The sequence below is a fragment of the Pholis gunnellus genome, assembly GCF_910591455.1.
Source record: "Pholis gunnellus genome assembly, chromosome: 6".
Classification (NCBI taxonomy): Eukaryota; Metazoa; Chordata; class Actinopteri; order Perciformes; family Pholidae; genus Pholis; species Pholis gunnellus.
Genome location: NC_136532.1, coordinates 19,262,643 through 19,276,733, shown reverse-complemented (window position 1 = coordinate 19,276,733; position 14,091 = coordinate 19,262,643). Strand labels below are relative to the sequence as shown.

General features: G+C 44.6%; 1 protein-coding gene across 8 annotated transcripts in view; it reads right to left on the bottom strand.

The window, feature by feature from the left end:
• Positions 1 to 14,091, bottom strand: part of fbrsl1 (fibrosin-like 1) — a 252,090-nt gene that overhangs the window by 172,972 nt on the left and 65,027 nt on the right. For all 8 annotated transcript variants that reach the window (XM_079161362.1, XM_079161358.1, XM_079161361.1 and 5 more), the window contains exon 2: positions 11,203 to 11,427. In XM_079161362.1, the coding sequence (XP_079017488.1) occupies positions 11,203 to 11,427 (225 nt within the window). The remainder of the gene's footprint in view (positions 1 to 11,202; positions 11,428 to 14,091) is intronic.

The following is a 14,091-nucleotide window of genomic DNA, read 5'->3' as shown; positions in this document are numbered from 1 at the left end:
AACATGTGACTTCAGACTGAACATACACGGTGCTTCACACCCATATGTTCGGAGAGTTCTACCCCTCGGGCCAACTCCTTCCCTCAGGGCTGGTGATATGAGCCCTGACCCTCTTCCCTCCAAGAGGTCAATGACAAGAACCCCCCCCCCCCCCCCATCCAGCTCCCCTGCGACTTCTAGGAGGCGTGTCCCAGTCTGCCACTTCAACCCTCTGCCTCGGGGTGTACATGCTCTATTGTGCAAAAGCAATCATTCTCCCCCCCCCCCCCCTTCTTTGTTTTGCAAATGGCCTATCCCACATCATTTTACATACACACTCCAACCACTGAGCTCTGGGGACTGTCCAGGAAGTAATTGTGGCTTTTGTGCGTGTGGTCCCCCCTCCCTCTTCCTCAAAAGGAGCCGCGCCCCCTTGTCAGCTGTCATCATAGAACTGCCCGCAGACCCGGGGGCCTAATGACAGGATCTATAGTACATGAAAACACAATTATAGCCTTTGGTTCAATTGCCACTGTGTGAATGGCCTTTAAAACAGGAAAGAAGGAACCAAACACATGCTGCCCGCTGGAAGGCATAGAAGTCTGCACAATATCCTCTAAATCCCCACCCATTGAAACGCACAGAGCTGAACATTTGAAATATATCTTGTTTAAGCGGCTGTCCTTGTATTGGTCATATTGTAATTATAGGACATGCTTGACGCAAGGATATTTCTGGATATGGATGAATCTGACCTTGTGCAGCGGCGCTACTTGCTGTCTTAATGAGCTAATATGAGTGATGGCGCTGGCATACACAACCCACACATGAGCCTTGGTGTTCCGGTGTTATTTCATTATCTCTGACGATGTTTTCATGGCAATATTTGAAGCCACATTAAGCATCCATTACAAGACGCTGCAGGAAACATGTTGATGGAACCTGCAAAACATCCACCGCCTGGGTTCAATATTGCAAACCCTGACGTACTTTACATAAGGGAGTCAAAATGGCAGGAGAGGCGAGGCCTCCCACCATCTTTTTCAAATGGGAACAGTGACCCCCAATGGACAATGTGATGCAATCTAGCAAAGGGTTAACACAGCATCATCCACCAGCCCCTCGTGTATGTGGGTGCAATACCTCTCTTCTACAGCAGGGGTCAGTGTTGTATCACAGCAGAACTGAACGGAGCCAGAGAGAGAAGGAAAGCTGTGGCTGCAAAGATCACATCTGTCTCAGTGACACCACTAATCCCATTTAAGCCGTCTGAGTTAATGTCCAGCTTTGCTAGTTGCCAACCCCCCCCCCCCCCCCCCCCCCCCAAGGCACAGGGCTATGAAAACAGGGGCAGGGGCCTCGGCAGATCCCATTAATGTAGTGACCCTAGTGGGCTGAAGTGGCAAAGATGACACTTAAACATTCAGATGCCGCCAAGTAGGCAAACATTTCATCACAGCCACTTATACAGACACATACACACAATAATCTACACACACACACACAAATAAGACCACACGCACACAAAGGAGAACACGTATAACATACAAAACGAGAGGCACTACACATTGAAGACAAATGCGACAACACATTCTGCCAAGCGGCAATTAAATGGAATCAAATCAAATCAAATAGGTGCTAATTCAAGCGCTTATTAAAAGAAATTTGATACAGCTGTGACAAGGAGAGAAAGAGAGATTTGTCCATGACGGTGGAGAACAACACAAGTGGAGGGTAGCAGCCTACATGTACCGCACAGACCTGTCAGGATACAGCCTGGCCTCTATTGTCTTTCCCCCTCTTAGGCTTGTCAAAACACACAGGCCCCCAAACAAAAGACCTCGTACAAGTACAGGAGGCTTCTCTTTTCAGAGGGCTCAGGACTGCCACCCGCTTCCATCCTACCGAACAAAAACCAGATCCCTCCGTCCGTAAAGCCTCCCGTGTAATACAGTCCCGCACGGCAGACGGCTGCCAGCCTCCGGATAAAGAGGTAGCCAGGGAACCTGGCCCTTGACAGTGCTGTGTTACAGTCCTGCTTCTAGGGTTTAACTAATACGTGATTTTCAAGGCCGATAGTATTATTTTGTACTTTGGCTGCACGTGTTTTAAGAATTCCGTGTGTTCCCTTTCCTTGAAATTCTTGATAATCACAGAAACAGCTGAGACACTACTAACACATTAAACTCACAGAAAACAAATTGTGACTCACCATGTGTTGCGTGCTTTGATAAAACACTGGGGCCAATTGTTTCTGAATGACTTCCATTTCAGTAGGTGAACACACCTCATGGAAGCTTTCACATTTGCACACACACACCTGCTGCCCACTTTGCCGTTTCCAGGGAATATTTGTTCTGGTACACAGGAAGTGCTACTATTTGTTGAAAGCAATTTTGTTGCAGGAAGACCTTTGTGATTAGCTTGTTTGATGAAAGCGTTTCACAATAAATCTGACCTCACCTGAGCTCAACCTATGACACTCTACTTAGCCGAAAGCTTTTGCGGGAGGAATATAACTCCACCTGAGATTTCCGGGAGCACACTATCCTGAACGTCTCCCTGACCATTACTGTAATAAATAAACCACAATGATGCTGTAAATCATAAAGCACGGAGAGTAATAAAGTGTCTCTCCCTTCTGTCTGTTCTAGTTACACATCTACTAGGGGCAATGCATCTGTTGCTATAGCTGCAGATTCTCCAGTAGACACAAAGCCGGAAAATGATATAGCCGGGGAGGTCCCACTTTAATAAATTAAATACAAAAAGAATCACAACTAGACAGCTAGCAAAGTGCAGATAAAGGATGTCCTGGCAAATGTATTACAGCAAACACTTGCCCCCTGAGTCTGAAACGTTCCTCCTTGCCTCTGCTACCTAGTCCAATCCCAGCATGCACTAGCCTCAACTCCAGCAGAGCACGACTTTAGATCCCTGGTAATGTAATGTTGCCAGACCTAATTGTCCCCAGAGTGGTTGCTCTGTAGTGGCCCTGCTGTATCTCAATGGCTGTGGCTTGTTAAAAGTGATGGGACGTGTGTTTATGTGCGTGTGCAGACCTACAGTACAGCAACTCGGTCAAGTACCTTACATGGCCTGACATTAATTACTGTGCACTGTCCCATGCAATATTCACCTGGCTAAGCACAGCAGGCGCAGAGGGTGTCTGGCTTTGTCATTGGCTTCCCTTTATTTCCAGGTCTATTTCGGTCTCTGTCTCTGCGGTCTTTCTGCCTCTCTCTCTCTCCTCGTCTAAGGGGTTGGGAGGCTGTAGCCGTTGGGAGCGGAGGGGGTGATGGATCTTGAGGAGAAATCCTGAGAGGGCTTAATTCTTTCCTGGAGGTAGCATTTGTCTAACTGACAAAGTCATTTTGACCAGTCTTCCCATTGAATTCTGGTCTGTTGAGATTTCTCCTGTGGGTCACATTTATCACAGCGGCATTTACATCGTAGTGTGTCAATCGTATCTACGAGGCATCAGTTTTTCCAATCCATTTTGACGGGCCAGTCACATCTTGAAATGAATATCCTCTGCGTTAACCATCTCTCCACTATCTGGGGCCAGTTCAGATTGGAACCCGGTTCAACTCCAGACCGTCCCCCTGGGACTGGAGCAGCACAGATGGGTTCCTTCTACGCTCTCTCCCCACCTCTATTTCGACACCGTTGGGACTGTTCCCTCATTCTTTCCCAGCCTTCCCCTCGGCATCCCGGGCAAAGTCAACACCACCAGCCTCAGAGGAAAACCATCATCACACTAAATCCACTGTGTTCAGGTCGTCCGCATTTAGGAAGCTTGAAAACACACAGAGAGGAAGGTACGTGCCCCCAAACACGTATTCATGTAGGAAAATCATTTCAGCGAAAGGGAGGATGAAAAGTATTTTCACCTTTTTACCAACAAAACTGAATTGTGACCGTCTCCACCCCATTAGCAGAATTCATTTACTTATCTATAGGAAGTAGTTGCCTTTGATTGACTAACTTACCGTGATCAATATCAGTGACTCAAAGAATAATTCACTTTGATTCTCCAACAACTACTTAACAAAAGCAGCTGTGTGAACTTTTAAGTGCTTAACAATTTGAGTAAGCAGTTTTACAACACATTAAAAAAAATCCTACCCAAAAGTCACTCAGTAGAGCTGTGTTACATACATTACCTCTGCACAGTCACTGTCTGATCACTGATGTAATTAGCTGGCTTTATTATTCTCTACATTCATGACACGCCCATGCTACTATCGTATATGTTTTACTGGAGAGCCATCAAATGTTCTTGTAATTCCTAATGCAGCAATTTAAGTTAATTAAGTCATCAATAAACTCCTAATTTGCAGTTTTCCTGTATATTTACATTGATTCAAGCCCATTTCATTTAAAAGGTGGCCTCTTAATAGAGTCATGATTCACACAGGCTTGGCTGAACTGCAGTAGATAAACAAGGATTCATATGTAACTCTGTCAGTCCAGCACAGGCACATGCATGTTCGTATGCTAACTGGTCTTTGATGTGGAAAAGACACACTGCCGTTTGATCATGCGTGCATGTTGATGTTACATGCAGCTCGCTAATTGATCTGTCAGGGTCTGTTACAAGTCACGCTCCTCTGTCTCTCTGCTCTGCACACACACATGCGCACACTCTCACATGTCATGTGCCTGCAGACACCTCAGCAGCGTAGCTCATTATCTACTCATCTAATAATGCTCTTTGTTAAATTGCAGTGTTAACCGGAGTAACAGGAGTAAAGGCCTTTTCTATCATGTTACCACTAACAAGCTTTTCGACTCTATAATTACATCAAGGATGTCACATTTTGGGGCTGATCTCATTACAAGTGCAACACTAGATGGTGTTTAAGTTCCTCAGTCAGCCACAACATTATAAGCAGATAATGGTTCAGTGAAAAAAAAAATGTGGTCTTCGTAGGAGAATGAGGGGAACAAATATTACCTTGAATGGAGGAGGAAAAAAAGCCATGTGCAAAGTACATTTAAGTTACAGTATACGACACCTCGTTAAATAAAAGTGAGTCAACAAGAGTGCAGCTCAATCCACTTGCCCAGATTGACTCGGGGTGGAAGGGTTCACCTTGATCTCCAGCTAGATGGGCAGGGAGCTGGTTCGCCAGTGGAGTTATTGTCTCCTGAGCCGAGCTGCTACCGCTCAGGGTCGCGGCTCCCCAGATAACAACCACCTCGCCGTTATCAGTCATCCTGATCCCTCGCCGTTACCGCTGCCCCACTGCCAATGGGCGGCAGTCGTCTCTATCGCAGCTCTCCGGCTGCCCCTGAACTATGCTCCAGTGCACTGTTAATGCCCCAGCTAATCTGATCTGTCTCCGGCTGGCTTACTGCTTATACACATACCTAGATATGAAGATGGGAAAGTAATCTTGCAGGACGCTTGATATCCACCTGCTTGAACGATAGTAAGGTAATACTGTCCAGAGATGTTTTCCTACATCACATTGCGAGTGGGGAATGTGTACAGCACAGGGTGAGCCACTAATGGACGGGGATGGTGACGTGTATGTGTAGCTATCAGTGTGTTGCTTGAGCGAGTCAGCATTATGTGTTATTCATGACTCCCTTTTTGAAGCATATTGAAGGTCAAAACCGTGTAAATGCTTCCTGCAAGCTGCGTGTCTAGTATCTTACAGCAGGGAATGAGAGCACAATGCAGGTCTTGCAAGTGTGTTGGTTTATGGTGATTATTATGGCCTACAATGTCAATGACAAAAGTGTGATTTTGATCAAATGTTCTTGTATTGATAATGCTTTGCCCTACACAGGTGTGTGTATGTTTTGTGCTGTCTTTGGCTGAGTAAGGGAGCAAACTGACTGTGTTTTTATTGGTTCTATGAACAGTAGCCCAAGAGGTGAGCTGATAAGGACTGTGTGAACCGTCACTCGGGGCAGCATTTCATCTCTACTACTGGGACCGTACAATCTAAATTCACAGTCATCATTTATTATTATGACTACCAACTACTAACTAACAGCAGGGCAAGAACACTCAAAATTCAACCAAACTGATGAAACTGATGTCAAAATAACACTGCTGTCTTATAATCTTCCTGTGTATAGTCACAGTGAGCTGGTGGTACGTTGGGCCGGGGGTTTGCACCACTGGCTGAATTTGAGCTAACTGCAAATGGAGGTTCCATTTGTCTCAAAAGAACACTTGCTCTACTCCTGGCAATATAGTCTCCTGAGGATGAGGTGTTTTCTCGGCTCTGCCACTTTGGATGTAATCAAATAAACCAAACGCACATGGACCATGGATGTATTATTGACAAGGCAGACCGGATGCTACAGTGACTTTCTATCGCCTCTGGTGGTACAAGCGGTAGCCTATATTTGACAGGACAGGCTGTGGCTAGTTGGTTAGCGTGCTAATTTCAGTAGATATCTCTGCAACACATCACATGGACGTATTTGACTCTTCACATTCTGTTGATAATGTTAGTTCATGTTTTAAACTAAACATCCAGATGTTCTATTAACCTATTAACCCATTGAACATAATTGCTTATTTCAGTTGTGATGCTACTTGCAAAAAATCAATTGAAACTGATTTTGTTTCATTTTTGGCACATGTAAATAACTGGTACAAATTGTTTGATCCAATTCAGACAATCAGTCCTGCCCTCAAAAAAACATCTCCAGACAACACGTGTGACTGCTGGAGAAAGGGCTCGAGAGACACACACACACACACACGCACACACACACACACACACACACACACGCGCACACACACACACACACACACGATGCTCGACCATTCCTGAGGTCCTGTGAGCCTTGCAATTAGAACAAGTGCCACCACCCCCCCACCACCACACTGCCTCTCTGTGACACACTCCGCTCTGACACCGCAGCTCCTGTCCTCCGGAGAACTTCTGGCACCCTGGGGTGCCTCGAGGGTGCCAGCACATCACCGCGCCTGTGGGTCTTAGTGTGTGACATACACTAGGGAACCCTCTGACTTGAGAGACAGAAAAGAAATATGGATGGGGGGAAAACTAAGCGGGACACGAAGAGGGCAGCCTGAAGGACAGAGTAGTAACGCTCCAAGTGCAGCTGATCATTATGGTGGAGAGGGCGTCCTAAAAGTATACGTCCCTATCAGTCTATTCCATCAATTTCATCTGCCATAAACGCCTGTTTTGAAGCTCAGACAGTTACAACAAAAGCGTTTATTTATGTGTGCACATCCATCTGTTTAGTGTTTGTTGGATAAAATGATCTACAGCGTGTCCTCTTGGATGTAAGTACGAGTAAATGTTTACATGGGATTGTTAAATGAACTCGTCAGCACAGAGAAGTGTGAATACAAACCACGCGACAGAGTCTGGCGGCGCTATTGCCAAGGACGTTTTTTCTGTGGCAGATGAAATCCACAAAGGGCTCCTCGTGGAAGCGAGTGTGTTTTATATGGGATTCCATCCATCAAAGACACTTAGAGAGCATGAAGACATCACAGGCGTTGAGGATGAAGTAAGAATAGATAACTATTTATTACTCGCTCGATCATTCTCTCCTAAGCTGGTATAAAGCACTCAAAACATTTCCCTCTGCAGAGTCACAACAATACTTTGTTTTTACCGCTGCTGCGATCTGCTGCTCTGGAAAACAGCTGGGTAACACTTTTTGATGTGCACTTGACCCGGAGAGATTGGACTCGGCAACAATTACTTTATCAACACCTGATAGATGTATTGTCTGTATTTGTAAGGATATATAATTGAGAATGAAATCAATGAAATTCTTCGTGCACTCCTACAAAAGGCTTTCACGGGGCAGGTTTTGTAAGACACTCAGCGCATGTTGGGTTGGCTATAGTGCGCCTTTACTTGCAACACATGCACACATTCCTATTTAGAAACAATTTATATTGCATATTAAATCATGTCACAAAGGTGTGGTGATCAAACACCTTTTATACTTCTAACTAAAGCAGAGAGGATCTATTCGAAGGTGTGGATCAACCGTTTCATTTTTAATAATGTTATCTATAATTAATTAGTCATGCAACATGATCATGTGCTGAGCCTCATCTGCGCTGTGATCATGACTGAATTTGGGTGTTGCCGTTTTCCCAAAGCATAATTGTTAATACTCAAAACAGTGAAACTGTAGCTGGGAATTGGGCGTTCTAGTTATGCATTAAAGGCACGCTCAAGGTTTCAGCATGCAGAGAACTAAAGCCTAAAGATGTCTTAGCTACTCAGACAGTGATACAGTCAAACAGTGCTTGAGCGAGACACTGAGATTCAAGCAAGCAATTGATACAAGAAAAAAAAGAAGGGATTGGAAAGTTTAGAAATTAAGTAAGAGCAACAGGGAACCATGTAAATCAGTCAAAAAAGCACTGCAAGAGATATACTTCCAGCGGCAGCTGAAGGAGTTCAACCTGCCAAAGTCAATGAGAGTCCATCCTCACCTCCTCCATCAGCGTCTGGTACGCACGCAGCAGCCTCAACCGAGAACAAGGGCAGCCTGCAGCGCATAGCACTCGCTTTGCTAAGAGGGCGATTGGCTGCAATCTGCCGTCCTTTGTGGACCTGTATGCCTCCAGGACCCTGAGACCCCTGTTACCTCATCACTTCCACTGTGACAAAATAAACATGTTGTTATGCATTCCTTAAAAATGTAATATAATATTTGTGGTTTGGCTGAAGGCAGTAAAAAAACCAACTAAATCTTCAGGTAGGTGCATTTGTTGATGTACCGCCAGATATTAGTTCAAATTGCTTTAAGGAAGAACAAAATGGCAAATAAATAGACGCACGATGGAGCTATTCAATATGCAGTAATATCACTTGGGAAGCAAAAGACACAGCTTATTTTACGACAAAAGATCAAACATTTTACATGAAATATTAAACTTTCTTTCCCCCGAGTCTGTACTTCCCCATTATATATTCCAGGGACAAAACAATATCTGACTGCTGATGGGTAGAGACATTAAAAAACATAGTTTTAGCTTTAGTCTTGCTGTGGGTTTTGAGATCTCTCTACTATATTAATGTCCTTGGGAGTATGTGCAGTAAATCTTCAGATGAAGTTACTGCAAAATATGAAATTCAGCACAGCTGAAGTTACAAGGTTTTCACATGACAGCAGCAGTTTGGAAATATTATGGAGTTATTATCCGAACTCGAATGTAGATCTGGTTCAGTAATTGCAGCCCATTGCACTTAAACTCTGGATAAGAGCATCAGCTAAATACATAATCTTTCACTGTCTCTTAGCAACCTAAATATCACAGCCAAACTCATTTTCAGCCATGTTAACTTCCTTAGGAAATCTTATCTAAGAGAGATATTTTTATCTGTGGAGGAGGCCTCCGGGCTACATAGCCTCATTATTTAGTTTGGCTTCCTGACTACATTTCCCCTCTTATCCTCAGCAGTACTATGGTAGAGCTTGGCCTCAGACAGGAGCATGAAAAAAACATCCGCCCATTTAAACAAAACTGTTAACACATAGATGGGCTATCTCGCTGGGACAGACTCCGAGTCTGTGGGCTCAGCAGTGCGCTTGAAGCCGGGGATGTTGGCAGCCCGCTCTCCGCATTAACGAACAGAAAAGTCATGAAGAAACACAAGAACGGGATAGCGAGGCAAATCCACCTGAAGGCAGCCATTTGCGTTTGGTAGCATCAGGCCTGATCCGTGAATACAAGTCACATAGCCATCCACTTTGTATCAAACAAGTGATTACATGCTGATGCTTAACCCTATGCTAACGCTACATGAATGCTAGATGACGTTACTGCCAAACTTTTTATTTATTTCCCTGGAGTCAACGAGCACAAGCAGAAAAATGTTGTGAGGTTTAGCCAACTTCAAACTCCACTCATTAAATCCATTGTCTCCGCTATAACCGTGGTGGTTATGTCAAAGCAAGCCGGTAATGTGCCTGTTTGGAGACGAATGCCTCTGCTAAGTGTCATCGATGTTGCAGCCAGTAGTCTACTACTGCGCCACCTGGGTGTGTGTTTTTTTCCCCCCGTGAATAAATGTCCCTGATGTAAGACTTGATACTAACTTACAACACTAATAACGTTACCACCAGCAAAATGCATCTGCTAATTAAATCCATGGGGCCTGGAGCCTTGAACTAAAAGAGTACAGTACGGCGTCAACACACCCAGGCCAAGCATTCGGCCCGCTCTGAACGGGCACTGCATTAGACACTACTGATGCAGAGCTAAAGCAATGACAAATGCAGAACATCAAGTCTCTTTAGACAGCAGCAAGCAGAAGGAAGCGCTTAACGTCACCACCAACCACAATGTGAGAGACATGATAACTAATTACTAAAAGCTGCTGTTGAGAAAAAAAAAATCAAACAAAAAAAAGATTCTGGCAATAACCTGGACTTCCTAAGGGGGCAACAGCTTCTATTTCAAAAACAATGAAAGAGAAAAAAAATATAAGAAATATTATAATAGAAGAAAGAAAAAAAAATTTATATGATTTTCAAAATGACTAGCAATAGAAAGTCAATGTTTGCCAGCTCTGAATGGGCTTTAGAGACTGCTCACTAAAGGAGTATTTGAAGAAAATGACTTTCTCAAGTGTTGGAAGCTGAGAAGGGTTTGATGGTGAACTGATAGAATGGACTGAAGTGTCTCATGTGAAAGTATCGCCTGACAACCTCAGCACGGCGGTACAAAGTCCCTGCTGACACAAGAATAAGTAAAGTCACATCTGACATGAGCGCAAGGCTCCGTTTACACTGTTCACCTCTTTCTGGAGATTCACTGTAGAGCTTGTTCTGCTTAAAAGGGGAATGTGGACCAGCTGTTAGATGAATAGAAAGTATGTATTTGGAGAAAAGCCTGTCCTGGTCTTCATTAAAGAATAGTCATGGAAAGAACAGCGCTGCCCAATCACAGCAAAGCAGTCAGACTTGCTCATCTGCCTTCATGGAAAAGCCACAGTCATACAATAAAGATGTCCTATACACAACGCATGTTGCTGGAGTTTTGACCTCTTCAGACGTTTCCCTTCTCCATGCACTGGAAGTAGGTGAAGTCGTGCCAGAAGACCCAACTCAGCTCTTCTATTTCATCAGCAAGATATCCACAAACCAAAAACAGTCCATTCAGTCTCTTTTGTAACCTAGGTTGAACTACTGTCAACTGAGAAGTTCTGAAATAAAAAAAATAAAAAAGGCTACGGGGTCAGACCCACTCACCATTTTGTTCTTCTTGGAGTAAGTCTTCTTCAGCAGCCTCTCGGTCATTCTCTCCTGCTCCCGCTGGGCGTGATGAAGGAAGCCATTCTCCAGGGCGTCCACCACCGGCTGGACGTTCTCCTCTTCCTCCTCCACTTCCTCATCTTCCTTTTTCTGCCGCTTCGCCACCTTTTTCTCCTTCCACCGCTCCTTCTTCTCCTGTGTCTTCACAACTCCAGCCTTCTTCTGCAGAGAGAAGACGAAAGCAAATTAGAAATCGAGACGCACAAAATAAAAGAATTTGTGCAAGATATATATGGAGTGGTTGATCCATCCATATATGCTCTTAACAAAGTTGTGCATCTTGTTATTAAAAGTCAATAAGAACAGTGATTAAAATTCACCAAGGCAGTGTTAGAGGATGCCATATAACCTGCTGCACACAGCCCTTACTTTTCGTTTTAAAAAGCTAAAACTTTGACTTTTCACAGGAATCCTGCACTCACAGCTAGTGACACAGATACCAATCAACACCACACTGACAAAAGAGATTTACTGTTCTCATTGGCTCAAGCATTTCCTTAAAAACATCAAAGCGACACTTCACAGCGCTGCCTTTGAACAAGAGCCAAGCAGACAGATATGTAGCCGGACAGACAGAGGGGCGGGACGTGACTGTGTAGAAGAAGTGGAGGTAGGGTGTGTCGCAGCTGGCAAACAGTCTAGCGCGCGGTCCCTTTCACTGCTGGCTTATACAAAGCAACACTCCGCCATAGAGCGGCGAGGCTCACCCCGCCCCCCCCCCCCCCCTCTCTCTCTCTCTCTCTCTCTCTCTCTCTCTCTTAAGTCATCTTTAATCCTGTCAACAGCAGAACAATGCCTTACTGGAGTCCATAATCACTTTATGCTCATATATAATGAGCTTATGATACGAAGAGCTGCTTTAACACACAGTGGGGAAAATACAGTCACTCTACACTTACACTATGACCGAGCAATTCCCCCCTTTAACTAATCATTCCTCATGCTTCGGTTACTGCCTGTATGGGTGTTTGTTTATAGGAATTCAAAAACATCATTTGTAACTGCCTGGTATCTTACTCTGTGTTTTTTTCTTCGCCCCCTCCCCCAGTCACCTCCTGACCAGTATTTTACAGAGAGACAAAATTGCATCACGCTGTGTGTGTGTGTGTGTGTGTGTCCTACCGATGCGAGTGTCTGGTGTTCGCTTCCTTTTAGAGGCTGTGATGCACTAAGATGGTTCAAGTCTGGCATTTCTTGTCAGTGTCGTGCACAGAAAGCCAATATTTAACAACAAGAGAGCATGCTAGCATTCTACAAGTGCCCATAACACACCATGTGGCTTTTATGCAGTGTTCCTGTCGTATTGGAGTTACAATGCTCACCAGTTTCTCACTTGAAAATGCAGTTCCAGCCTAGCTGCCGGGTTATAAATACGATCCAAAAATAAGCAGCGATATATCAAAGCAACCAAAGAGCCGAGTGTGTCGTTCAGTCTGATGTAACTCAGCGCTAATAGATGGGTGTATGAGGGGCAACTTGCAAAGAACAGCTCGACAAATACAGTTTACCACTCTATAGCGTTATTCTGACCATACATAGTATTTTAACACGCTCGCCTGAAACTGCATTTTTTCATTTAAGGTTTAAAGTATACTAATCACAAACGGGCCTTTTGCTAGCAAACACTTAGTCGGCTGTAGAGATTTAGGAGCACTACACATGACGAATGCTGGTGTCAGCCATCTATGAGGAGAGTTAAGACACCGAATCCAGCAAGCTACTGCGCTACAAGTTCAACCAACTCCAATGCACACAACCGACAACCTGACACACAAGCTGTGTGTATCAGTTCCCAGAACATAACTGCACCGCATTAAAATCAGGCCACGACCCTCGGCAGGAGAATGATAGCTCAGCTGAATGTCAGTCCGACTGACTCTATTTGTGACTTTTCTTTTACTACGTTTAAGAACAGCGGCTAACATTGGCGATGCTATTTGATGAATGTTTAAAATACGACTGGCAGCCAAAGGACTTTAGCTCTCGATACACTGGCTGTGTGGGAAAAGTAAAAGGCCATGGCGAACGTGATATGGTGAAGAGGCACACAAATTGACGCACATGCACATCTGCCAGCCGGAGGAAAACACTGCTGCCAGCCGAGCCGCCCGCCTGCTTGTGCGTCTAGTGATTGAATTGTATCCTCCTCCCGGGCTTCTGCTGCCTATTATTTCCAGATCTCATTAGGACCGAGTGGAGCCGGTGCCTTGCTGCTGCTTGGTAAAGTCTGTCAGGAGGAGATCACTGCGCGTCTGAACGGCAGAGGACGACACGCCGCTGCATGAAGCCGCGTGGAGTTCAAGGCCGAGGGCTGCTAGTTCACGTTTCAACATCTGTTCACAGCCAGCAGCACCCGGCCACACTGCAGTCAGCTTAGAGCTCCGCATGAATAATCAAATCATTGGCTCCAAGGGTGGGGGTTAGCAGATGGCTAGCGCATTAGCCCCGTAACTGCTAATGAATGACACCTTCCGTGACAAAAGGTGTTCATGTGTAATGCACCGGAAAAAAATAAAAATAAAACAGGCAATGGAAAGGAAGAAAGTTTCCATGAAAAAAAAAGCATTTTAAGTGCAGGCAGGATGTATCTGAATCAAAGATCCTAAAACCACCCACACATCGTTACAGTGTTCTAGTCCGAGTCTTTGCATTATTTATTTTGTGCTACATTGAACATGTTTGTAGCTGAATTGTTTATTGTCTTACTTGCTGATAATATTCCCTACCTCCTCGGATAATGTGTTTGGAGACACATTAAGTGTTAAGTCTCGAGTTAAGAGGAAAGAAATGCCCGAGTCTTAATCTTGAATTAAAGATCAAACATGT